The 25,979-nt window shown below is 41.8% G+C and overlaps 1 protein-coding gene across 1 annotated transcript; it reads left to right on the forward strand.

Annotated features, from left to right (window-relative positions):
- The first annotated feature begins 466 nt into the window (after nucleotides 1-466).
- Nucleotides 467-24,530, forward strand: LOC149454674 (uncharacterized). The gene is made up of 10 exons (XM_089687214.1): nucleotides 467-651; nucleotides 2,866-2,969; nucleotides 6,575-6,643; nucleotides 6,911-6,979; nucleotides 11,349-11,588; nucleotides 13,763-13,792; nucleotides 16,862-17,021; nucleotides 18,183-18,454; nucleotides 20,849-21,018; nucleotides 23,071-24,530. Exons 1-10 carry the CDS (start codon nucleotides 467-469, stop codon nucleotides 23,449-23,451), a joined length of 1,680 nt encoding a protein of 559 aa, XP_089543340.1. The 3' UTR covers nucleotides 23,452-24,530.
- The last annotated feature ends 1,449 nt before the right edge of the window (nucleotides 24,531-25,979 follow it).

Here is a 25,979-nt window from a genome sequence, read left to right on the forward strand (position 1 = left end):
GTGATTCTGATAACCATTATTCAAAACTGCATGCAGATGGTAGGCCAATCAACAGATCTTCCTCTTTCTTTGGAGAACTTTTCTGTACCTTCTCATTGTCCATCTGGGACAGAGAGCGAAGGTATATCTGCTCAAAGAGATACAGTGCTAAAAAAAAAAAAAATCACAATTATTTAAATCCTTCACTTCTCCATTTATAGCTTTTATTTTAGCGTGTGTATAATTGGGCATTATTTCATTTGCAGCTGACATATTTGTCAAATTATTAGAGGTAATAGAGATGCCTATTATTAGACATACGTAAGGGAAAAGTACAGCACTTGAGGTACGAAGTCCTGTACTGAGCAGTGAAGCAAATGGCTGTATGTATTGGCTTACACAATGGACGGTACACAGCATTGTGTCTGAAGGCATTGTGTGATTCTGCTCCAGATAAAGACTGGTGGATAGATCCATAGAGTGGATAATGACTGTCTTCTTAAGTGGTGTCATTTTTCAGAGGACGTGTAATGGCCTATGTTTATCTCCAATAATTACCAGGATTCGTGGAAAAAAATTCTGCTACTACACCAGAAAGTCTCCATCCATCCGGAGAGGAAACCCTACTGAGTGGTCTAATTCCATAACAGAGGAGCACCAAGTCACACACAGGTAACTTTACTGCCTATGGGACATAGATCACCTTCCTGACTCTCACACTGGCTTGTCTACTACAGATCTACTATATCTAATCTATGTACCTAGCTCATAGATAATTACTGCTGATCTACTATCTCTAATACATCTACATGACTCTTCCATACTACAGATCCCTAGAATATCTACATGGCTCTTCCATAGATATCTACTGCTGATTTTCTATCTCTAGAACATCTACATGGTACTTCCATAGATAACTATTGCATGTCTACTATCTCAAATACATCTACATGACTCTCATATGGATAACTACTCTACTGCTGATCTACTATCTCTTTTACATCTACATGACTCTTCCATAGTAGAGCTTCAGTAATTGTCTATAGAAGCGCCATGTAGATGTTCTAGAAGAGAGTAGATCTTCAGTAATTGTCTATAGAAGAGCCATGCCGATGTTCTAGAAGAGAGTAGATCTGCAGTAATTGCCTATAGAAGCACCATGTAGATGTTCTAGAGATGGATAACTACTGCAGATCTACTATCACTAGAACATCTACATGGCTCTTCTAAAGATAATTACTGCAGATCCACATGACTCTTCCATAGATAACTACTTCAGGTCTACTATGGAAGAGTCATGTAGATGTATAAGAGATCGTAGATCTGCAGTAGTTATCTATGGAAGAGTCCTGTAGATACTGTATTCTAGAGATAGTAGATCTGCAGTAGTTATCTATCTCTACAACATCTGCATGACTCTTCCATAGATAACTATTTAAGATCCACCACAAAAGAGTCATATAGATGTAAAAGAGATAGATAACAGATCTGCAGTAGTTATCTATCTCTTTTACATCTACATGACTCTTTTATGGTGGATCTTCTATAGTTATCTATGCAAGAGTCATGCAGATGTTCTAGAGATAGTAGATCTGCAGTGATTATCTACAGAAAAGCCATGTAGTTGTTCTAGCGATAGATAGCTACTGCAGATCTACTATTTCTAGAATACATTATCTACATGACTCTTGCAGATCTACGATCTCTTATACATCTACATGACTCTTCTATAGTAGACCCGCAGTAGTTATATATGGAAGAGTCCTGTAGATCTGCATTAATTATCTTTAGAAGAGCCATGTAGATGTTCTAGTGATAGTAGATCTGCAGTAGTTATCTATCTCTAGAACATCTACATGTCTCTTCTATAGATAATTACTGCAGATCTAATATCTCTAGAACATCTACATGAGTCTTTTATAGATAATTACTGCAGATCTACTATCTCTAGAACATCTACATAACTCTTCCATAGTAGATCTGCAGTAGTTATCTATCTCTAGAACATCTACATGTCTCTTCTATAGATAATTACTGCAGATCTACTATCTCTAGAACATCTACATGAGTCTTTTATAGATAATTACTGCAGATCTACTATCTCTTATACATCTACATAACTCTTCCATAGTAGATCTGCAGTAATTCTCTATAAAAGACTCCTGTAGATGTTCTAGAGATAGTAGATCTGCAGTAATTATTTATAGAAGAGACAAGTAGATGTTCTAGAGATAGATAACTACTGCAGATCAACTATCTTTTATACATCTACATGACTCTTCCATAGTAGATGTGCAGTAGTTATCTATGGAAGAGGCATGTCGATCTGCAGTAATTATCTTTAGAAGAGCCATGTAGATGTTCTAGAGGTAGTAGATCTGCAGTAGTTATCTATCTCTAGAACATCTGCATGGCTCTTCTGTAGATATTTACTGCAGATCTTCTATATCCAATACATCTTATACAACTACCTACTGTATATCACACCCCCCTGACTCGCATACAACTATCTGTAATACATCCTCCACTCTTTTATTCAGGTTTCTTTTTGTATCCGTAACGCACCTTCCTGACCCCTACAACTGTAAATGTACTATCTTTAGTACATTTTCCTGTCTCTCATGCAGGTCTATAGTACATCATTTACTATCTCTACTATTTGTAGTAAATTTTGCTATCTCTCATAACACTTCTGCATATCTTCCTCATCAAGGATCCCCTTCTGCAGAATCTCTTGGTGCTGGCAAAGTAACAATCAGGATATCCGTGGTAGAATCTGTGGATACTGAGGGTGTGTATGTGGATATTTTGTCTGTGGGTGGGGGAATTTTGCTAACAAAATTTTGCTGTTTTATGCCTATGACTATCTTAACTTTTGGATCCTAGGTTGAGCAACACCCATCTTTCTCTATCACAGGTCGTCTTCTCTCCAGCAGCTTTCATGGAGCCTCCAGCTCAGATCTTCCTCCTCACATCTGCCTTGATCAACGGTGAGTGTATGTTATAGAGATCTTCTGGAATTAAAAATTCTTTGTTGGTTCTATCCGGGTTCTTGTACAAAGTTTAGAAGAAAAGTTTTACATAGTTAGATGGGACCAATGTAACTATGTATATACCATAACTGTGGAATCCCTCTAGAACCCTACAGTTCCTCCAGAGGTTGCTAGGGGTTTCTTTAACAATGAGCAATGTCTGTCTCTCAGGTAAGTTCCTTCTGACACCATTGATCATTCTAGCTATCTGTAAGGAGCATTCTTCCCAATGACCCTCATCCTAATGTATCATGAGTTGTAGATATAGTAATTTTTAGCAGGGGTTTCCTGAGACCGGAAAATTGTTTCAAGGTTTCCTCTGTGTTGAAAAGGTTGAGAGAGGCTGCTCAAGAAACTACTCCTGTGATCTCCACTAGCTTCCAGGTTCCAGGCTAGCAGCTGCCCTGCTGCTTTGTGAACACATAAGAATGGCAGCTGGGCATGGGCACCATTCAGAGATGTCTTTGCATTTTCTCAGTGAATGCAAAGCATTCCCTGATTGGTCATGGTGGAGATAATGTCATCATTGCTCCAACACTCCACTATGTGCATCTAGCTCACCATTTCTGTGACTTTATTTGGTATTCAGACAAACCGGTAAATACTAACATGGAATACTGTACATATAAGGGAAACATTTTATCTGCCAAAGGATTTGTATTCATGTTCATCCAATCCTGAGATTTACACAGCTCTGTCAAAGCACAACCCTCTCTGGCTGGATAGAAAACCTGATATTTTTTTGTGCAATAATAACCCAGGTTCCCCCCCAGACCCTCGTGCCTCTGAGTTGGTGGTAAAAGGAGAAGCAAGTAGCACACTGCACATCTCACTGTCATTCTGCTCTCTTCTGCTATCAGTATGCTCCTTGCATTCCAGCACAACTGATTGGCTCATCATGCTGCTCCTCCTTCATCTAGTCTGAGCTCTGTTGTATAGTAGTCTGCAAGATGCTGATACCAGGACACATTCCAGTACTTACAATGCTTGTATTTAAAAGATGCATTCAACTGTGCATTAGGCTAGGTTCACAAGCATGCGTGAGGACTAAGCAGAAAATCGGCAGCAAAACACATTGGGGGGGGGGGGCGACTTACTAAAACTGGAGCACTCAAAGTCTGGTGCAGCTGCACATGGCAGCCAATCAGCTTCTATCTTCAGCGTGTTCAACTAATCATTGACAATACAACCTGGAAGCTGATTGGTTTCTATGCAGAGCTGCACCAGACTTTGCACTCTCCAGATTTAGTAAATCTCCTATTGCTTTTTATTATTATTTCAGGTACTTATATAGCGCCATCAATGTACGCAGCGCTTTACATATATATTGTATTTTACATTCACATCAGTCCCTAACCCTCAAGGGGTGTACAATCTAAGGTCCCTAACTCACATTCATACATACACATACTAGGGACAATATAGACAGGAGCCAATTCACCTACCAGCATGTCTTTGGAGTGTAAGAGAAAACCGGAGTATCCAGAGGAAACTCACGCAGGCACAGGGAGAACATGCAAACTCTAGGCAGGTGGTACCATGGTTGGGATTCAAACCAACGACCCGAGTACTGCCAGGCAGAAGTGCTAACCATTTAGCCACTGTGCTGCCCATTTTTAGCAGATGGGGCTTTTTTTAGTTAATGGCATCCTAGACATCTGTAAACACATGAATCTTCACACCCATCGAGCCCCAGGGCACTGCTGCTCCTTGCGGTTCGGCGAAGCAAGCTTTTGGAAAAGGGTCAGGGACTTTCTTCATTTCTCGCGCATAAAGCAGCCCATTGAAATGAATGAGCTGTCCTACATGTGAGGCACGGGAATGAGCTCGGTTGCAATCTGTAGTTGTGAATCAATTCTTAATTTGTGTCTGGAGTTCAATTTAATTTATTATATTGTATATACATCTCAAAGTATTTGCTGAACACTTAAAGTGGAATTCCGCCCAAAACTTAACTAATTCTAAACCTACCCCCTCCCCCAACCTCATTCTAAGCCTAGTCTATCTAACCCTGTAAAGAAAAGATCCCTATTGCCCAACGCATCAAATTCAAACTACTAACTCTGACCTACAAAGCAATTCACAACACTGCCCCTAACTACCTCACCAACCTGATTCCCAGGTACCACCCTACCCGTACCCTTCGCTCTTCACAGGACCTCCTTCTATCTTGCTCCCTGGTCTCCTCCTCCCATGCATGACTGCAAGACTTCTCCAGGTCCTCCCCCATCCTCTGGAACTCACTACCCCAATCCATCAGACTGTCACCTTCCCTCCTCACCTTTAGGCGCTCCCTGAAAACCCACCTCTTCAGTAAAGCTTACCCCACCCTCACCTAACAGCCATTCTCCTTCATTCCTCCTACCACTCCATCCCCCACAGCCATTTCCTCCTGTAGCACTACCCCCTCCCTCCTAGATTGTAAGCTCGAAAGAGCAGGGCCCTCTAACCCCTCGTGTGCTGTTTGTAGTTGTTGTACTGTTTCATGTATTGTCCCCCCTCTATTGTACAGCGCTGAGCAAACCCTTTGGCGCTATATAAACTCGGTGTAATAATACTTGCCTATTCCGGAGCCACCCTGGTCCGGTCCCAGGCTGAGCTGTGAGAGGCGGCTTCTGTGTAGAGGAGGGACAGCTGTCAGCGGAGACCCCATAGTACAGCTGGCCATACGATAATATTTGAACGAAAATTCATTGAACATTCGGTGAATTGAAGAATGTCGTTCAAATATTGTCTTTTGCTTTTAACATTTGCGTTTAAAATTAATGTATTTCTGAACGATCACCACACACACTGGCCGAAAATTTGTTTGAGCGAGAAAAGTTTTCCTTCCTTTTTCTTCACAGTGTTAGATGGACTGGGCTTAGAATGGGGGTGGAAGTAGGTTCAGAGTTGGGTTTTGGGTGGAATTTTACCTTTTAATATTTTAAAAATACACATTAAAATATATATATACTGAACGCACCTCATTTCCATTTGCGGAGGTTTCTGTGTCTATTTTTAGCCTCCTTTTCTTGAACCAAAATCTATACGTGTATGGCCAGCATAAGTCTATGGGTGACATCATCTCCATTTTCACGGCGGTTTGAAAACAAACATCGATTTGACCCCCACTAATGATTACAAAATCAAATGAATATTCTTGAAACTAAAATTCTTGAACGAAAATCTATACATGTATGGCTGGCTTTAGTCTATGGGTGACATCATCCCCTCTTCATTTCCCAGCCGTTGTTGGCTTCCTCTCGATACATGGAAGCCGCCACTGGAAACCGGACCGGGCTGCTTTAGTATAGGTAAGTATAAGGTCCTTTTTCTTCACAGTGTTAGACTGGGCTTAGAATGTGGGTGGGAGTAGGTCTAGAGTTGGGTTTTGGGTGGAATTTTACCATTAATATTTTACAAATACACATTAAAAGAAAAAAATATATACTGAATGTGCCTCATTTTCCATTTGCGGAGGTTTGTGTGTCTATTTTTAGCCTCCTTTCCTTGAACGAGAATCTATACGTGTATGGCCGGCTTAAGTCTATGGGTGACATCATCTTCTCTTCATTTTCCAGCCTTTGCTGGCTTCCTCTCTCTACATGGAAGCCGCCACTGGAAACCGGACCAGAGCAGCTTCAGGATAGGTAAGTATAAGGACCTTTTCTTCCCAGTGTTAGATGGACTGGACTTAGAATGGGGGTGGGAGTGGGTTTAGAATTAGGTTTTGGGTGGAATTTTACCTTTTAATAATTTACAAATTCACATCAAAAGGAACAAATATATATTTAACGTGCCTCATTTTCCATTTGCGGAGGTTTGTCTATTTTTAGCCTCCTTTTCTTGAACGAGAATCTATACGTGTATGGCCGGCTTAAGTCTATGGGTGACATCATCTTCTCTTCATTTTCCAGCCTTTGCTGGCTTCCTCTCTCTACATGGAAGCCGCCACTGGAAACCGGACCAGAGCAGCTTCAGGATAGGTAAGTATAAGGACCTTTTCTTCCCAGTGTTAGATGGACTGGGCTTAGAATGTGGGTGGGAGTGGGTTTAAAGTTGGGTTTTGGGTGGAATTTTACCTTTTAATTATTTACGAATACACATCAAAAGGAACAAATCTATACTGAACGTGCCTCATTTTCCATTTGCGGAGGTTTCTGTGTCTATTTTTAGCCTCCTTTATTCTGTCAAGTCAAACAATGCGTTGGGCAAGAGAAAAAAAAAAAGCGTGTAAATGCCGCTTCAGCTTTTGTATCAAGAAAGGTAAACTTTCCAGTCAATAGGGAGCCTACACAACGAGCTGCTCTCCTTTCCACTTTTTCCAACCAGGAACACGTCATGTGTGACTAGCCTATTCACTGCGGAGCGCGGCAGATGTCAGTAAACACTCTTTCTGAAAAGAAGACCAACAATCGGTGGTAGTCTGTCTATTGTGCCGTTCTATGAAGAGGCATCATTCTGGCAGATAAAGAGATTGCATCCCGAGATTTGTTCCTGAGTTATAAACGTGTTCTGCCAATTAGCTGGCTTTGTATTATGGGGATTAGGCTGTATCCTAAACTGAAACTCTAAATCCTCGTAAAACGGGGTGTAACGACTTCTATAGGCCGGGAATCCGAAGATGCTCCGGTACAGCGCTATGTCACTAAACCTAAAGTGATTGTAAAGGTTCGTATTTTGTAACATTACAAACTTTGTATACTTACCTGTGTCATACAATGGTTTTGTACAAAGGAGCCCCAAACCTTCTTCTCCTGGGTCCCCCACTGGAACTCTTGTTTTTTTTCCCCATGCCAGGTGCCCCCATAGCAAGCTGCTTGCTGTGGGAACACTTGTGCAGGCTCAATCCTGAGTCAGCTCTGTGTGTGGGTAGACACCGACAACACAGCTTGCCCCACCCCTGCTCCCTCCTCACTGGCTGTGATTGACAGCACCAGGAGCCAAGGGCTCTAGATGCTGTGTCTGGGATAATGAGGAGGAAGAGAACCACAAGAGATCCTGTCCTCCTGCACATTGTTGGATCAAGATCAGGTTCAAGTATGTATAAAGAGGGGAGGAGCTACAGTTGTTGACTTTTAATAATAAGACACTTACCTTTCCAGCGATCCTGAGCTTTACTCACCTGGGCTGGTTCTTCATTGGTCTTTATATCCCTGGTGCCACCATGCTTAGTGTGAGAAAGCAGCTGTGAAGCTTTGTGGCTCCGCAGCCAGCTCCCCACTGCACATGCACAAACCACGATTCTCTGTCTGTGAATGCTCCCACAGCCTTTGGGGACCTGTGATGTGTCCCAGAAAGTTGCAGGGAGGGAGGGGTGCAAACATCCAGTGGAATCATCTAGGCAATTCCAGCAGAAGTGGGGAGCAGGTACCTGTAGAATCTAGGTACCCCCCTCCAAAAAAAACCAAAAACTTATGTTCCAAAAATAGAGGAGGAGGAAGAGTGGAAATTCCTTTTCTCAGTAAAGTTCTGCTTTAAATGACTCTCCTAAACCTTAAAGTATATCTAAAGATGAGTTATGGTTGGAGTAGGGCTTTCTTTGTCCCCTTGGGGTGATTTCCCTTCACTTTCTGTCCTAGAGACACAATAGGAAGTGAGAGAAGATCCCTATAAAGCACAGGTGTCAAACTGACGGCCCTCCAGCTCTTGCCAAACTACAAGTCCCATGAGGCATTGCAAGATTGGCAGTTACAAGCATGACTCCCAAAGGCAGAGGCCACCAATTGGAGGGCCACCAGTTTGACACCCCTGCAAAGTGTGCGGAAACCACAATTTCCACCAGTAGAAGTGTCCCCATTGGAAGACACCCTATTACCTCCCGTTTAGGTTACACCGGTAACATTTTGCACAGGGCCAGTGGGAGTAGAGGCTAATTCAAATCAATGAGAAGTAAATTGGGCTAACATGTCAATAAAGTGTAGATCCAGCAAGCTGTCTACATTGCCAGTAGAATGGTTTGATTGAAAATTTGGAGTGCCACACCAAGATGTTAAAAATCCAAATGGAAAGCTTTATTCCTAAATATGTATGGAACTCAATAGCCAACGTGTTTTGGGGGTTTCAATCTGCCCCCTTCATCAGGGCTTAAGAAAAACAGCTGTAGGGTTAAAGCTGGAGATTGGGTCAGGACAATTATATACTAGAGATCCTGATCCCCTTCAGCAGCTTGCCTACATTGCTCTATCAGTACATCAGGGTTTCTCAACCAGGGTTCCTTCAGAGGTTGCTAGGGGTTCCTTGAGCAATTTCTGCCTCTCAGATAAGTTCCCACTGACACCATTGATCTTTTTTAGCTATCTTTAAGGGGGTAATTCTTCCCAGTAACTACAAGTGTAAGGAGCATGCTTCCCACCGACCATCGCATTGATGTATCATGAGTTGTCATTTTTAGCAGGGGTTACCTGAGACTTGAAAGTTATCTCAGGGGTTCCTCTGTCTCAAGGTCGAGAAAGACTGGTCTACACTGTCAGTAGGGCATGCCAGCCTCAGTTCAAGCTTTCTAGGTTATTTCATCCAGATTGTATTGTTCAAACCATGAAGAAGGGGGCTTTTTTCCCCAAAACGTGTTGGCTGTATCTGATATTCTTAGCAAATATTCATAAATGGTAACATTTTGTTCCCAAATAGAGTAAATATCCATTACTGTTTCGAACTGTCTCACCTTGAATATATATTTAATTTCAAGAAAAAGATATACAACAAATAATTTGACAAAAGCAAAGATCAAACATCGCAGGCTTAATATGCAAAGTAAATGCACAGCCAAATAGTCAAAATACTGGTTGCCTTGAATCATACTGAAGGGTATGGAGAAAATTAAAAAGGAGGAGGAAAAAGGTTGTGGATGGAAAAAAAATTGGTATCCTAACATCTAAATTAACTTCAAAATGAAAAATATTTGTAAAAATACATAATTTTTATTAATATTAATTATTATTGTTAAAGATTTATATAGTGCCAACAAATTGCACAGTGCAGTACAAAATAAAGGGAGATGGTATAGTCACAACACGGTTCAAGACAAAAGGGTTAGGAGAGCCTTGCTCACAAAAGCTTACAATCTAAAGGGAGAAGCAAGTTCTACAAAAGGTAAGAATTGTTTGGGGATGGGTTGTTGGAGAAAGTTCAGTTGTAGAAGCGGGGTGGTTTCTCTGAAGAGAGTTTTCAAGGATCACCTGAAAGAGGACGGAGTAGGAAACCGCAGAACAGATTGGGTATGGAGTTCCAGAGGAAGGAGAGAGGCTCTGGCGAAGTCCTGGAGGAGAGCGTGGGAGGAGGTGACGAGGGATCTAAAGTGCAGGAGGTCCTAGGAGGAATGGAGAGGGCAGTTTCGGGTGATACTTTGAGCTGAAGTTGGTGATGGAATTCGGGGCAGAGTTGTGGATGGCTTTGCAATATTTTAATTTGAATTTGTAGGGCAAGTGGAAGCCAATATGAGACAGAATGGACAGTGGAGAGGTGACAAGCAGTGAGTGGTTGGTAGGGAGGATGAACCTTTCGACAACATTCATGGTAGACTGAAGGGGGGGATGATCTGTATAAGGGTAGGCCAATGGGGAGGCATGGTAGTCAAGGTGATGGATAACAAGTAAGTAAATTGGTGACCCATTGGTGTCATTGGCATATTACATAATATTTAAAAAAAGGAAGTGCGGCAGAATCTCCACCAATGCACTCCACTTTGTCCTTCAGTCATACTCTGCAGACAAATGGACGTGCATGGTCTAAGTGCCACCATGAAGGAACACAAATTTTCGGCTGGGTCCCAGCACCTATTTGTGCACTCATGCAAAGCCATGTTCTCCTCTTTTGTATTTTACCAGAATGAGTTCTTTTTCCGCAGTAACCTCGGGTTATCCTGTGTTAGGTGACATTGTTTTAAAATGTTCCATGATGTAGCATAAACATCTACAATTTTTTCATCCTAAATTGATATAAAACACGCAAACCATTGTTCTACAACCATGTAGGCCGGACAAAACGTTTCCTCACCTGACAAGATATATTATTTTTCCCTATGTTGCCTGTGGGCACAATTCATTTAATTGGTCCCAACAAGGTTGCTTTCATGAGGTCATTATATAGCTGTGATTGAGAGTAATTGTTTTGTGTGTTTTTGGCATTTCAAAACACTTTGACAGAGGCAAACAGAGAATGAGGACATTGATGAACCAATTGAGAGACAATAAAGGTACAGTGGAAGGACTTTTTTTGGTCTCACGTGGAACAGGCATGGCTTCAGGGAATCTTTGGTTTCCAAAACTGCGATTATATGAACCCATAAACCTGTTCTTGATAAGACTAGAGGACAGGAGACCTAAGAAGTATCAAGAGCACACCAAAATCTCGTAGACCAAAGAACCATATTGTCCGTGAAGAAATTCCGGCTGTGGATGTGGACATGTAAGATTGTGGCCACAAAGCTAAAAAGAGAATTTGGGTACAAATATATCATTTGGTTTGCGAGTATTTTGAATTCTCTTGTGAAAATGATGAAAACTCAAACTTTGATTCTTGTTGGCCAAGAACAGCTTGGGAACCGAAATTTGTACAGCTGGAAAATGTTTTGGTCCATCTTATTCCTGGCACTGGGTGAGTGATATCTGATGGCACAAAAAATGTTCCTTTAGAGGGAAAAAAGCATCAAATGTATTTTAAACTGACTTTCTTCACAGCAATTTGGGGCTTCTTTTGAAGACTCTGTAACCACCAAAAATACATTTCATGCTGAAGACCACAGCCTGTCTGTAAACGTTCTCATTTATCCAGGTCGTGGTCTATCTAGTAGTAGTAAAACACATTCAGCTGGACTTGTTCTGTCATTTTTAGACCTTTTTCGTAGCTTAGCCACTTGAAGAAGCTACAAAATGTCTTCAACTTCATAAAACAATAGCAGTTGAATGTAACTACTACTAGGGGCTAAAAACTAATTTTGCCTATTCTTTTCATTTTTCTTTTTCTCTCTTTTTCTCTTTTTTACCTCTTCTTCTTTTTCTCTCTTTTTCTCTTCTCCTTTCTCTTTTTTTTCTCTTTTCTTTATCTCTTTTTCTTTTCTTTTTCTCTTTTTCTTTTTCTCTTTTTTCTTTCTCTTTCTCTTTCTCTTTCTCTCTTTTTCTCTTTCTCTCTTTCTCTCTTTCTCTCTTTCTCTCTTTCTCTTTTTCTCTCTTTCTCTCTTTCTCTTTTTCTCTCTTTCTCTCTTTCTCTTTTTCTCTCTTTCTCTTTTTCTCTTTTTCTCTCTTTCTCTCTTTCTCTCTTTCTCTCTTTCTCTTTTTCTCTTTTCTCTTTTTCTCTTTTCTCTTTTTCTCTTTCTCTTTTTCTCTTTCTCTTTTTCTCTTTCTCTTTTTCTCTTTCTCTTTTTCTCTCTTTTTCTCTTTTTCTCTTTCTCTTCTTTTTTCTCATCTATCTTTTTCTCTTTTTTTCCCCTTTGTTTTTTTCTATTTTTTTTTCTCTTTTTTTCCTTTGTTTTCTTATTTAGTTTTTTTTTTTTTTTTTCCTTTTTGTTTTTTCCATTTTATTTTTTTGTTTTTTTTCTTTTTTCCTTTTTTCCTTTTTTTCTTCTGTACGCAAAGCACAGTTCAATTCCTAAAGCCAGCACACCAGGATGAAAATCCTTATCTTAAAAAAAGTGGCAGTTATTTTTAGACATGTTCTATGAGATTGGAAAATTACAGTCACATGGTTAAACGTATACATCCCTGCTCCTGGGTACAGCTTTTGAAACTGAGCTCTTATTTTGTAAATGAGAATAAGGCATTTATCTCGGATTACAATTATCTCTGACAATTTTCCTTTACATTTACCAAAAACCATATAATATGAGGTCAAACCTAAACAACACTTTCAGTTTGTATCCAATCAGGCCGGCCCTTGCAGTACATAGTTAAAGGTAGATCTAAAAGAAATTGTACAGGAACATTGTATAATGTATGGTCAGCTTAAAGATGGCCATACATTGAAAGAATTTTGTTTAAAAACATTTGTTTTTGAAATGTTCACTTGATCTACCAATAGAGCCAAATTGAGGTTTGTTTTCTATCTATGTTGGAAGGCTCGGAATGGAAACTTTTTGCAGTTTTCTATATGAATTAAATTCTGTTAATGTGGTCCCCAGTCATTTATTTGTATAGTATTGTAAAGGATCAAATATTCAACATTAGTATTCTATATATTGGGACGGATATCAAACAAAAATTTGTTGCTGTGGAAGAAAAATAATTTTAGCCAGTGATGGCGCTGTCGAGCAATCTTTCACGAATGGTCGTTCAAAAACATAACTGTGTATGGCCAGCTGCTCTTATATAAAAAAGTAGCAGAAGACACGCAGTCAATGGTGTATTTAGATTTTGTGCTGCCCCAGGCAACACAAAAATCGGAGGCCCCCTCCGCACCCGGCGGAGAGAGCCTGACACCGACCAACAACCACCCCCCACCTGAGAGAGCCTTCCACTAACACACACCCCCCGGTGAAAGGGAGAAAGACACTCACCTTCACAGCTCTGGACATTCCCAGGAGCGACGATCGGGCTCTGCATACACCATCAAGCAGCCCGCAACCACTCTCAGATCCCACCTGGTCCCCATGCCGCATATGTCCCTTCTTCCAGGGGCAGTGCTGCCCCCTAAAATAATGCCGCCCTAGGCAAATGCCTTGGTTGCCTTGTAGTAAATATGCCCAATGCACGCAGTATTAATCTTCTGTTACCTACTGGGCAAAATTGTATACACAATGCACTTGTTATATCACATACTATGTTTCTCTTCTCCAGGTATTGTCCTGAAAATGGCTTCCTGTACAGGTAATGGTATACTTCCAATTTTACCTTTCAAAATAACAAGCTCTTGAAGCAGACTATGTTATAGTATTTTATAAATCTAAAATTGTGGGGTTTTTTTTCAGCATTTAGTTTAGATTTATTAAAGTTCAAAAGAAAATAAATAATTCTGGCAATTGCAAGGTCATGCAACGTTGTACCCAAATGAAATTTATATCATTTTTTTCACACAAATAGAGCATTCTTTTGGTTGTGTTTAATCACCACTGTTTTTTTTTTTTTTTTAATTCGAAAATAAAACCCATGTCTTTTTTTTTTTTTTCAGTTTCCCGTTTCCTTTTTTCTTTCTTTGTTTTTTATTTTCTTTCCTGCTTTCCCTGCGCTATTGTTCTTTATTTGAGGTATTTACAAATATCTTAAACTGCAAGTGCTTTTTGCTGTAGTGAATGAACCCTTTTTTTTTTTCTTCCCCCCCCCCCATTTTTTCTGTTTTATTTCCTTTTTTTTCATTATTTCCTTTTTTTTCTTTTTCCTTTTCTTTGTTTCCCTTTTTTTTTCATTTCCCTTTTTTTTGTTTTTTCATTTTTACCTTTACTTTTTTTTCCTGCATTATTGTTCTTTATTTGAGGTCTTAATATTTTAAACTGCAAGTGCTTTTTGCTGTAGTGAATGAACCCTTTCTTTCCTTTTTTTATTATTTCCTTTTTTTCCTTTTTTTTTTCCTTTTTATTCGCTTCCCTTTTTTTTAATTTTCTTTTTTTTTGTTTAATTTTCCTTTTTATTTTCCTGCATTATTGTTCTTTATTTGAGGTATTTACAAATATCTTAAACTGCAAGTGCTTTTTGCTGTAGTGAATGAACCTTTTTTTTTTTGTTTGTTTATTTTCACTCCCCCCGCCCTTTTTTTTTCTCCTTTATTTCCATTTTTTTCATTATTTCCTTTTATTTTTCCTTTTTTTTGTTTCTCTTTTTTTCATTTCCCTTTCTTTTCGTTTTTTTTTTTTTTTAAGACTTGTGATTAGATCTCTAGAGGCACTGTAGATCTCTAGAGGCATGTATATGAACCTGTAAAAGTTTTTTTCCCTTTTTATTTCTGTTTTTTGTTTCTTTTTTTATTATTTCCTTTTTTTTCCTTCTTTTTTCGCTTCCTTTTTTTTTCATTTCTTTTTTTTTTTGTTTTCTTTTTCCTTTTTCTTTTATTTTCCTGCATTATTGTTCTTTATTTGAGGTATTTACAAATCTCTTAAACTGCAAGTGCTTTTTGCTGTAGTGAATGAACCCTTTTTTTTCTTTTCTTTTTTTCCTCCTCCCCCTTTTTTCTGCTTCATTTCCTTTTTTTCATTATTTCCTTTCCCTTCCTTTTTTTTTTTCTTTTTCCTTTGTTTTTGTTTCCCTGTTTTTCATTTCCCTTTCTTTTCGTTTTCCTTTCTTTTTTTTTTTTTTTTGTTTTCTTCATTTTTCCTTTTTCTTTTTTTTTCCTGCATTATTGTTCTTTATTTGAGGTCTTAATATCTTAATATTTTAAACTGTAAGTGCTTTTTGCTGTAGTGAATGAACCCTTTTTTTTCTTTTCTTTTTTTTTTTTCCTTTTCCCTCCCCCCTTTTTTCCCCTTTTTTATTTCTGTTTTCTTTCCTTTTTTTATTATTTCCTTTTTTTCTTTTTCTTTTTTTTTTTGTTTTCCTTTCTTTTTTATTTTGTTCATTTTTCCTTTTAATTTTTCTTTTTTTTTTTTCCTGCATTATTGTTTTTTATTTGAGGTCTTAATATTTTAAACTGCAAGTGCTTTTTGCAGGAGTAGTGAATGAACCCTTAAAAATATAATGAATGATCGGGTACTTGGAGCAAATAAGAACCTATGATTAATCCACCTGGTGCCCTTTGATACTTGTTGTGTGGCCCTCAGACCCCGGCAGTCAGTACTGGGAGTGGTGGCCTGTTTTTGGTAAAAGAAATAATCCAAATAGGTGTAATTATTTAGTCTGCCTCTCCATCCTTGCCTCTTTGCAAAGGGGAAGCTGCCAGAAGCTAGGTCCTCCAAGATTACTTCTTGACTGTCTTGGTTCTTGCACTGCTTCCAATGACTAACCAACAATAGACTACCTCGGGGTGGACTGACCATTTGCAAACTCGGGCACTGCCTGAGGGCCCAGGGTTAGTAGGGGGCCCCATGGGATGCCCCTGGTACCTTTTTTTCATAGGCTTTTTTGAGTTTGGGCAAGGACATGGGGCCCCATGATCCCCTATTGCCCAGGGGCCCCATGAGTTGTCAGTCCGCCCCTGGACTACCTTTAAAGAGCCCTTTTACCCAAGATTGCCGACACTGGCAAGGGCAGGGCTGACACTACCTTACTTTCAATGGTAGACCCCACTCACTACTCGAGAGACCTCTAGTGGCTACATAGGCATTTCAACTGTCTAATCTGCACTACAGGGTTCCCCACCCTAACTATGGCAACATTCATTTGCCAATTTGGGGAACTACACTGGGCACTCCTGTACACTTACCCTACGAGTCTTAAAAGAGAATGGGAAACATTTTTTTTTAAATCTTACTTACATAGGTGGATACAGTATCTGGCCACCGCCGGCTCTAAGGGTGAGAGCTCAGCCGCTGATCGCTAAGTTCTCACCAATGCTGTGAGCAGAGAGTGGTGACTGTCAGTCGCCGCTGTCTGCTCTGCTCCCCCGCACTCACTGGAGCGCTGAGCTGTGGAAGGGGAGGGGAGCGGCTGACTCAGGCTCTAAGTGGGTTGCCGAGAGGTGCTGCTCTAGACTCTGGAGTGGATCCCGAACATATGGTCGTGATCCTTCCAATGCTTGGATCGGCTTAGTGATGTCAGCTGACAGCTGTACTTCTCCTTGAAAACTCCAGCTAAACCCAACTTTTAAGTCCAAGGTAACTTGCTAGCTAAGCACCTCCAATACAATCATGATTCCAAAGAAAACTAAGACAACCTTATTAATGTCAAGATCAACCTGAAAGCCATGACTTTCCACGGGACCCAGCTGCTGATTTGTATCTGAGTATGGAGGCCGGGCTCTGGACCTCTGGTGAGTTTAACCTGACAGAATACTTTACTGTTCTTTTTCAGAATGTGGACATCCGTCCATATCCCAGCGTGTTGTCGGGGGAAAGAGTGTCTTCCAAGGCCAGGTGCCATGGATGGGCAGCCTCCTCTACAATGGCTATCATGTCTGTGGGCTGTCTGTCATATCCAAAATGTGGATGGCCACCGCAGCTCATTGTCTACGGTAAGTTATCTACCATAACTCCATTTGTTTCTATATTACAGTGCCCCTTTAAATTACAGTGCCTCTAGAGATCTAATCGCAGTGCCTCCTATATATTTAAAGAGATGGCCCCGTCCAGCAAAGAGACATCCCCGTCCAGCAAAGAGACATCCAAAGCCACAAAGAGATGGGATTTCTCTTTGCTGGAGGGGGATGTCTCTTTGCTGAATGGGGATGTCCCTTCTTCGACTGGGCTGTCTTTTTTCTGGATTGGGATGTCTCTTTGATGGACCCAACTGACAACCCACCCAGCAAAGAGACAGCCCGCCCAGGAAGGAAACAGCCCATCCAGCAGAGACAGCTCATCCCCCGCAGCTACAGAGCTGCCTTAGTGTGCTGACCGGTGAAGGAGAGAGGCTGCCGTTGTCCCTTCAGCACTGCTTTAAGCATAGCCACACAGCGGGAGGTGAGCGGCGGCCGCAGTTTGTGTTAGCTCCGTCCAGACTGTGGTTGCCACTTACCTCCCACTATGCAGCCTGGTCATCTTCTTAAGCCTGGCAGCCCCGGCCCTATGGCCAGTCTGGGACTGCTGGTGTCAGTGGAGTGCTTGGCTGTGTTCACAAAATGTCTGACACAGATCAGCCCCTGCTGCAGCTGCTCACCTTGTGACTTGTTATAGAGTTTCAACATTTTAGTTTGATCACTAAAGGATAGAAGATTGAGGAAATGCTTCTTCCTGCCTGCAGCACACTCATGCCATCACCTTAGTCTAGACAAAGTCCGCAGAGTCACTGGGATAGAGCTCAGGGTTAAATTTTTAATGGTAAAAGGTGGAGCTTTTCTGAGAAATGATCTTGTTTCAAGTCAGGAATTTATGTATAGGAACCTGTAAAAGGTACTGACAGGTCCATTTTAAGAGTCATGTAAATGGTGTAAAATGCCAATTAATGAAGTTCACCCAATTTCGACTCCTAATGCAAATTGAAGAATGATTGCCCCATAGAACTTCTCCCCATAGGAAGTCTTCCTCCTTGTAGAACCCCTCTTGCTATATTCCCATATGCTTGTCAATCAGCAGTCCCTGTAAGTACATGGCTGGGTGGTGGAATGGCTAATGAAATCAGTGACCGTTGTAATGGGGATGTTTTGAAGGTTTGATTACGTTCATTCTTTCTTTCACAGTGGAAAAGATCCTACAAAGCTCTCCGCCATGCTGGGCACCATGAATCTCACTGGTCCGAGCAGCACCAGAGTCACCATAGATATAGAAACTGTCATCCCCCACCCGCACTACAATGAATATAACTTCGGTGGGGACATTGCATTGCTTAAATTGAAGAATCCCATAAATTTCACAAGCAACATTCTTCCCATCTGCCTCCCTGCTCCCAATCGGAACTTTACCGATGGAATGTTGTGTTCCCTAACAGGGTGGGGGTCGACTGCAGAAGGAGGTGAGTGGCATTCGGTTCCCAAGGAGCTAGCACCCAACTGTACATGTGGTCCTTAATGAAAGCTCATAGATAGGTCATGTCCTTTGCGTTTTCAATGCATTCTACCATTCCATAAAGAACGGAGCCCACGGCGCACACCAGCAAGATAGCACCATGTAACCGATGGATAGGATGACATAAATATGAATCACATGGCATCAGCATCAAACACACCACTCACATGATGTGTACATATGTGTCTGTATAAACATACATGTAAAAACATAAACCAAAATAGGAATGGGTAGCCGTAAAAGTATTTCAAAGTGACTGCCATATGAAAATGATGCTGCCAGAGAGCCAGGAGAGGCCGTGTGGATAGGTGCAGAGTGGTGTGGCGGGCAGTAATCACACAGAATCCGAATATTGCGGTCTCCCTGTGACCGAAGAAATAATGGAGCAAGCAGGTTCCTCACAACTTCCTTCCTCATCTTCACTGCCACTATGGTTGAGCGCCACTGGCGTTGGAGAAGTAACCTGCTCCTTCCTACACTATCCTGCTGAATACGCCAAGTGTGGGTAGGTGCAGAGTGGTGTGGCGAGCAGTAATCACACAGAGTCCGAATATTGCTGTCTCCCTGTGACAAAAGAAATAATGGAGCAAGCAGGTTCCTCAAAACTTCCTTCCTCATCTGCATTGCCACTATGGTTGAGTGCCACTGGCGTTGGAGAAGTAACCTGCACCTTCCTACTGAATACGCCAAGTGTGGGTAGGTGCAGAGTGGTGTGGCGGGCAGTAATCACACAGAATCCAAGTATTGCTGTCTCCCTGTGACCAAAGAAAAAATGGAGCAAGCAGGTTCCTCACAACTTCCTTCCTCATCTACATTGCCACTATGGTTGAGCGCCACTTGCAGTGGAGAAGTAACCTGCACCTTCCTACACTATCCTGCTGAATACGCCAAGTGTGGGTAGGTGCAGAGTGGTGTGGCGAGCAGTAATCACACAGAGTCCACGCTCGGCAGTAGTAATATATTTTAGAAGAGTTCAACAAGTACAAACAGGGCCGGCAGGGAGGCAACCCATCCAGAGCCACTTACAGCTGTAACCACGTTGGAGACATAGTCTTCAGACCTGGAGATGCTGATCGTGCCTGCCATGAGGAGAAGAATGAAGCCTGGCTGATCCAAACCCAATGAGGGGGCTTCCTAAGAGAGGTTGGCATAGTCTCTGCATTTTCCCTACTCTTCCAGAACATTTCCCTGACTTCCCCACATCCAATTGGATAGATGCCTCCCTATAAATAAGGAAATCCTAGAGGAACCAAGTTCCTCACAACTTCCTCCCCCATCTGCATTTGTCCCTACGGTGGAGCGCCACCTGCAGGGGACAACATAGACTGCACCTGCCTATAGGCGCTCTGTATAAGACCAGCTAACAAAAATGTAAACTTAAAGCGGTTGTAAAGGCTCAAGGTTTTTTTACCTTCATGCAATTTATGCCTGTCTGCAGCAGTGCCCCCAGTCCCCTCAATACTTACCTGATCCCCATCGAGATCAAGTGATGTGCACGACTTCCTCGGTTTTCCCAAGTCTTTGCCTCCTCATGGCTGAGACAGCAAGCAGGAGCCAATCATAGCCAGTCAGCCAAAGAGGATAGAAAGGGGGCGGGGCCAAACCACAGCTCTGTGTGTGTGTGAATGGACACAAGGACCAGTGGGTGCCCCCATAGCAAGTTGCTCGCTATGGGGACAGCTGACAGGAGGAGCCAGGAGAGCCTGCGGGGAACCCGAGAGGAGCAAAACCACTGCACAGAGCAGGTAAGTATAGATATGTTTGTTATTAAAAACAAAATGAACCTCTAGTATCACTTTAAGGCACATAAAATCATAGTGTAGCAAGTCAAATTAAAGAAATGTATTGAAGGTAAAAATTGCACTCACAAAAATGGTGGAAAACAGGCAGGCAAGTGTGGAAATCATGGGGGACCATAGGCATGGTATCGGCATACCCCAGCCTTGACCACCAGCATGGGGATGTAGCCAGGACCAGGGTGCTGCTACCCGATGTGGATACTATCCAAAGACTGCTGTGACAGGTCTACGGAACAATACTTTTTCATCTTTGTTGTTTTTGACATATTACAAATGGTATGCTGGACCAGTGTAGGTCAACCCGAATTTAGAGTAAGGGCTTTAGAGTAAGAGATCTTGTGGCATTTGGGAGGACAGTTTAATTTCTTCTCCATAATATTTTCATAAGGGATGGTCTCATCTATTAATTTCACCTGAACTACCGTTTTGGAGGATGAGTTCACCAAATAAAAGCCATGACTTTTCAAGCTGCCTGTGTTCATAAAAAGGACATGTTTTGCCAAAATGTGCCACTCATCCCTAATAATGTCTTCTTTTTCCAGCTCCTTTACCTTTGCCATACATGCTACAGGAAGTGAAGCTCCCGCTGATAAATGCCGTAACCTGTGATCAAATGTTCGCTGATAAATATGGAGACATTTACACTCCGGGTACTATCCTCAGTAACATGACCTGTGCTGGCTATGCCAACGAAAGCAAAGATGGTTGCCAGGTGTGTAAAACAGATTTTTCTTCTTTTTACTGGAGATTTATTTAGCGCTGACATCCCTTGCAATCCTATACACGGGTAATGTTATAAACAAGGCTAAGTTGTTCTAGTTGTGCAAAAAAAGTCATTTGTTTTGAGTAGTGAGTATGAGTCTTATAATGAGTCCTTCACCAAATGAGTCTACATAATGAGTCCTTCACCAAATGAGTCTACATAATGAGTCCTTCACCAAATCTAGTGGGATAAGTGGCAGACAAAAAGAGGTGGTTTTAGCTGAATCTTAGCTCAGCCCCCTTACAGAGTGAAGCCTCTTCCCTGGCATTCAACAGTTCAATGTCAATGCCCAATGCTTCATGACAGTGGTCTCCAAATTGTGGCCTAAGGGCCAGATGTGGCCCTTTTCTTGTCTTTATCAGGCCCTTGGGTCACAATTCCTCCCACCAAGACACTAAGACACCTAGATATAAGACACTATTCCTTCACCAATGATGGGGCATAATTCCTGTCACTGATTCCAACAATAGGGCTCTATTCTTTCCACTGACCCCAATGATGGGGCACTATTCTTCCCGCTGACACCAATGATGGGGCACTATTCTTCCCGCTGACACCAATGATGGGGCACTATTCTTCCCGCTGACACCAATGATGGGGCACTATTCCTCCCACTGACACCAATGATGGGACACTATTTTTACCACTGACACCAATGATGGGGCACTATTCCTTGTACTGACCCCAATGATAGGGCACTTTTCATCCCACTGACACCAATAATGGGACATTATCCCCCACCACCACCACTGACACCAACTACAGGGCCCTATCCTTCTCACTGACACCAATGATAGGGCACTTTTCTTCCCACTGACACCAATGATAGGGCACTATTCCATGTACTGACCCCAATGATAGGGCACTTTTCTTCCCACTGACACCAATAATGGGACATTATCCCCCCACCACCACCACTGACACCAACTACAGGGCCCTATCCTTCTCACTGACACCAATGATAGGGCACTTTTCTTCCCACTGACACCAATGATAGGGCACTATTCCATGTACTGACCCCAATGATAGGGCACTTTTCATCCCACTGACACCAATAATGGGACATTATCCCCCCCCACCACCACTGAAACCAACTAAAGGGCCCTATCCTTCTCACTGACACCAATGATAGGGCACTTTTCTTCCCACTGACACCAATGATAGGGCACTATTCTATGTACTGACCCCAATGATAGGGCACTTTTCTTCCCACTGACACCAATAATGGGACATTATCCCCCCCCACCACCACCACTAACACCAACTGTAGGGTCCTATCCTTCTCACTGACCCCAATGATAGGGCACTTTTCTTCCCGCTAACACCAAAAATGGGACATTATCCCCCCCCACCACCACCACTGACACCAACTGCAGGGCCCTATCCTTCCCACTAACACCAATGATAGCACACCATTTCTTTCCCTAATACCAACAATATTTCTCCCACTGATACCAGTGATGGGGCATCGTTTACTCCCTTTGACACCATGCCATTTTTACTCCTGCTGGCCACAGTTTCGCTCACTCAAAGAACAGTAAACTGGCCCTTTTTTCAGAAAGTTGGGAGACTCCTGCTTTATGGTCTACTGGTCTATGGGAGTTGAATGTTCACAGGGTGGATGGTGAAGGTCAGACTTGGCACAAGGAGGAAGTGAGACTAAGTGCTGACTTGGAGATGAGACCACAGAAAAAGTAAAAGTTGCTATTAAACCTGGTTGTGGTTTATACACAAAACTGAAGATCGACTCCTAACTACAAATTTGGATTTCGCATTAGCAAAAGCAGACAAGCTGTAAAAATATAAACCGAAAAAAGATGATAATGCTTATACTGAATGTAGCGTATGCTTTGTTACACTACAGATTGGTGCATGGCTGACCGGTCCGTCAAACTTCATTCCTAAACAGCTGTGTATAGCTAGATGCCCTTCCTGAAAGAAGAAATGGTCCATTTGAAATTGTAATTATTTTTTTCTCTTTGTTGTTTTTTTTTTCCCCAGGGAGATTCAGGAGGCCCCTTGGCATGCCAGGTAGGTGGCACTTGGTTCCTTGTTGGGATTGTCAGCTGGGGGGTTGGCTGTGCCACACCTGGCATCCCTGGAGTCTACACAAAAATCTCCAGCTTCACCACTTGGATTGTCAATAACACTGATCTCAATGACATCTTCACCAAAACACCGAAGACCACAACGGTGAAGACCACAACGGTGAAGACCACAACGGTGAAGGCTAAACTTTCCTGCACACAACAGCCAAAACAGGCGGCACAGGGCTTAGCCATGATCCCACAAACCACTGCCAATGCAGCCAACTTTGGATCTATACCAATGAGCCTTCTGATTATATCTTTCATAATCGCCAAAATACAGGACATTCTGTGAAGAATTATTTGAAATACCGTAAATACGATGACAAAGCCAGCATGTTCATTTCTTTTTTGAGTTTTTTTCCCCGCTACGTTTTTGGTGGGACTCTCAAGGAACACTAACCTTGAACCTTCATCTCTCTGTTTATAGCTGCCCTCTTCCGTGATGCTTACCCTATACTCATTTGTATGATGTAGCTATTACAGTTTTAAAGAGAGACTGCAGTTTTCAGATTTCCTTTAGGCTAAGTTCAAACTCTACAGGCGCCACTGAGCATGGGCGTGTTCCTGTGTGTTCTACGTCACATATAGGACAGACCATTCATTTCACTGTACTGCCCTATGTTGGTAAAGAAGTCCTGGGCTCTTCTCCAAAAACATGTTTCATCGAACCGCATGATGCTGGCATCATGAGGTTGAATGCTTGAGAAAATGCGCACGTTTGCAGATGTATTGGGGTAGCGTTAATTAATGGCACTGCCATGTGTTTACTAATGGGCAACGCGTTTCTGTGCATGTGGAGAAAGCGCATGATCTTGCAAGCATTCAAGACACTCTAAGGTGGAAATCTTGCCTTAGAGATGTTGTAAACCCTTACATATTCCTAAAGAAGTGACCTCTCAAGTGATACACAGAGATGAAGCAAATCCTCCAACGTAAGATGTACCTGTTTATCTATAGTTGTCTTTCCCCTACATCCATTCAAAGTGTAGAATTTACTCAGGATCTATCAGCTCTGAAAATCAGGGGGCAGGAAGCTGAAGTTACATTAATGAGGAGAGCTCTGAGAGCTGATTGGAGAGAAGGGACACACCCCCTCCACACAGCATACAGTAACAGAGCTGAGGCTGTCAATCACAGGCTGTACCTTCCTCGGTCACCATTTTTCTGGTGTCAGAAAAAAAAAATCAAAAGTGACTCATTCTTTATAGTAGAAATGACACAGCGCTCTGGATTGGGACAAGTACACACTATAGATGGATATGCTGTCTTTGTAGTTCATATCTGAGGTTTACAACCACTTTAGGTACGCTCTTTGAAATTTAAAGATCCTTGTGTTGCCTTAGAAATAATAAAGCAGGATACTTGATTGTTTTTTTTGGCGGCACCGTTTTTAAAAACACTCTAAATCAGCCCCTAAGGGTAGGCTCACACGTTCATACCAACCACACGCTTTCCTGAAACGTATAGATATGCATAGCCTATTAGCAGATGGGGGGCAATGCCTTTAACTGTGAATGGAACCCCCAAGCATCTGTAAACATAAACAGTTCTGCAAAAGAGTCAGGGACTTTTTTCGCATTTCTATCGCATAGGGCAGGCTATTGAAATGAATGGGCTGCCCTATAAGCGAGATGGTAACACATGGAAAATGTATGGAAATGCACCCAGGCTTGGTTGCACCTGTATGGTGTGAATCTATCCTTTTGTCTATCTGTCCATATATATGTGTTTTTACTATGTATACCCCATAATTTATTAAGCCCCAGTACATGGACTTCCAGCTTCCTACCTATACATTTTTACACAAAGCTGTAATATGGAAAGGAAGACAAGAAATTTAGGGGTCCATTCATATGTCTTAAAGCTGAACTTTAGAGATTATATACTTTACATGCTTACATTGGGCCAGCTTGGCACGATGCAAGTATCCATATGTGATAGCCTCTGTGAAGCCTAAAAATCAATGTGGTAGCAAGAGTTATTACAGTGATGGCCATGATCTTTTGAATCCCATTCCAAGCATCTGTCCTTCTACTTAGTAAACACCGGGGGTTTAGCTAGCTTGACATAGCCACCATTTAGAGAATATTGGGCCAGCTTGGCCATGTATTCGTGATATCCAATTGGCCTCTGAGGAAGCCATAAACCTGTAGTAGCCCAAACTACCACAGTGATGGCCTCAGTCTTTTGGGTGCTGTATCAAATGACTGCCCTTCCACATAGTAATCACAGGAGATTGTTGGCTTGGCATGGCCACCATTTATGCCCCATTCTTACTTGCATGTTTTGTTTTATACCCTTTTTTGCACGTTTGGTGCATTTGTCACACAAAAGGTAGTCCAATCAAGTTTTTGCATGACAAAGTAGCTCCTGTAGCTTTTTTGGGCAGTGACCCGCCTGTGTTTTTGTACTTCACCTTTTGTCATGTGTACCACACATTTTGTCACACGACAAAATGCACGTCTGCTAGCTACGTTTAGGGAGCCATTGAGAATTAATGGTGCCACCAGCGCGATGCATGTTTTCAGGAAACTTGCATTCTTGGAATGTGCAGGCAGGCATTGAGTTGGGGGTTGAGAATGCCTTGTATTTTTCTCAATTATTGTAAAGCATTATCTGTTTGAAGGAGGTGGAGAGGCGACCGCCATCATGATCTCCAGTCATGGAACTCTTTGTATTTAGAACAAAAATTCTGCCAAAATTTACAGTAAGACAAATGATCCAACATCTACCTTAATAGGAGTAAAAGGTTCATGTTGAGGGTCAGATTGGTGGGGGTGGTTAAAGAAAAATGTAGTGGTGATGTATGTATTTTATTTA

This window comes from Staurois parvus, unplaced genomic scaffold (genome assembly GCF_062004578.1).
Source record: "Staurois parvus isolate SC_StPar_1 unplaced genomic scaffold, SC_StPar_1.0 ptg000421l, whole genome shotgun sequence".
In the NCBI taxonomy this organism is placed as follows: Eukaryota; Metazoa; Chordata; class Amphibia; order Anura; family Ranidae; genus Staurois; species Staurois parvus.

What these genes read in the sequence shown, in the direction of transcription:
- LOC149454674 (XM_089687214.1), top strand. Translation starts at nt 467, where the DNA reads ATGACTGTCTTCTTAAGTGGTGTCATTTTTCAGAGGACGTGTAATGGC. An exon ending in CCAGAGCAGCTTCAGGATAG is followed by an intron (nt 6,644 to 6,910) that starts GTAAGTATAAGG and finishes TTCATTTTCCAG; the next exon opens with CCTTTGCTGGCTTCCTCTCT. An exon ending in GGGGTCGACTGCAGAAGGAG is followed by an intron (nt 18,455 to 20,848) that starts GTGAGTGGCATT and finishes TTCTTTTTCCAG; the next exon opens with CTCCTTTACCTTTGCCATAC.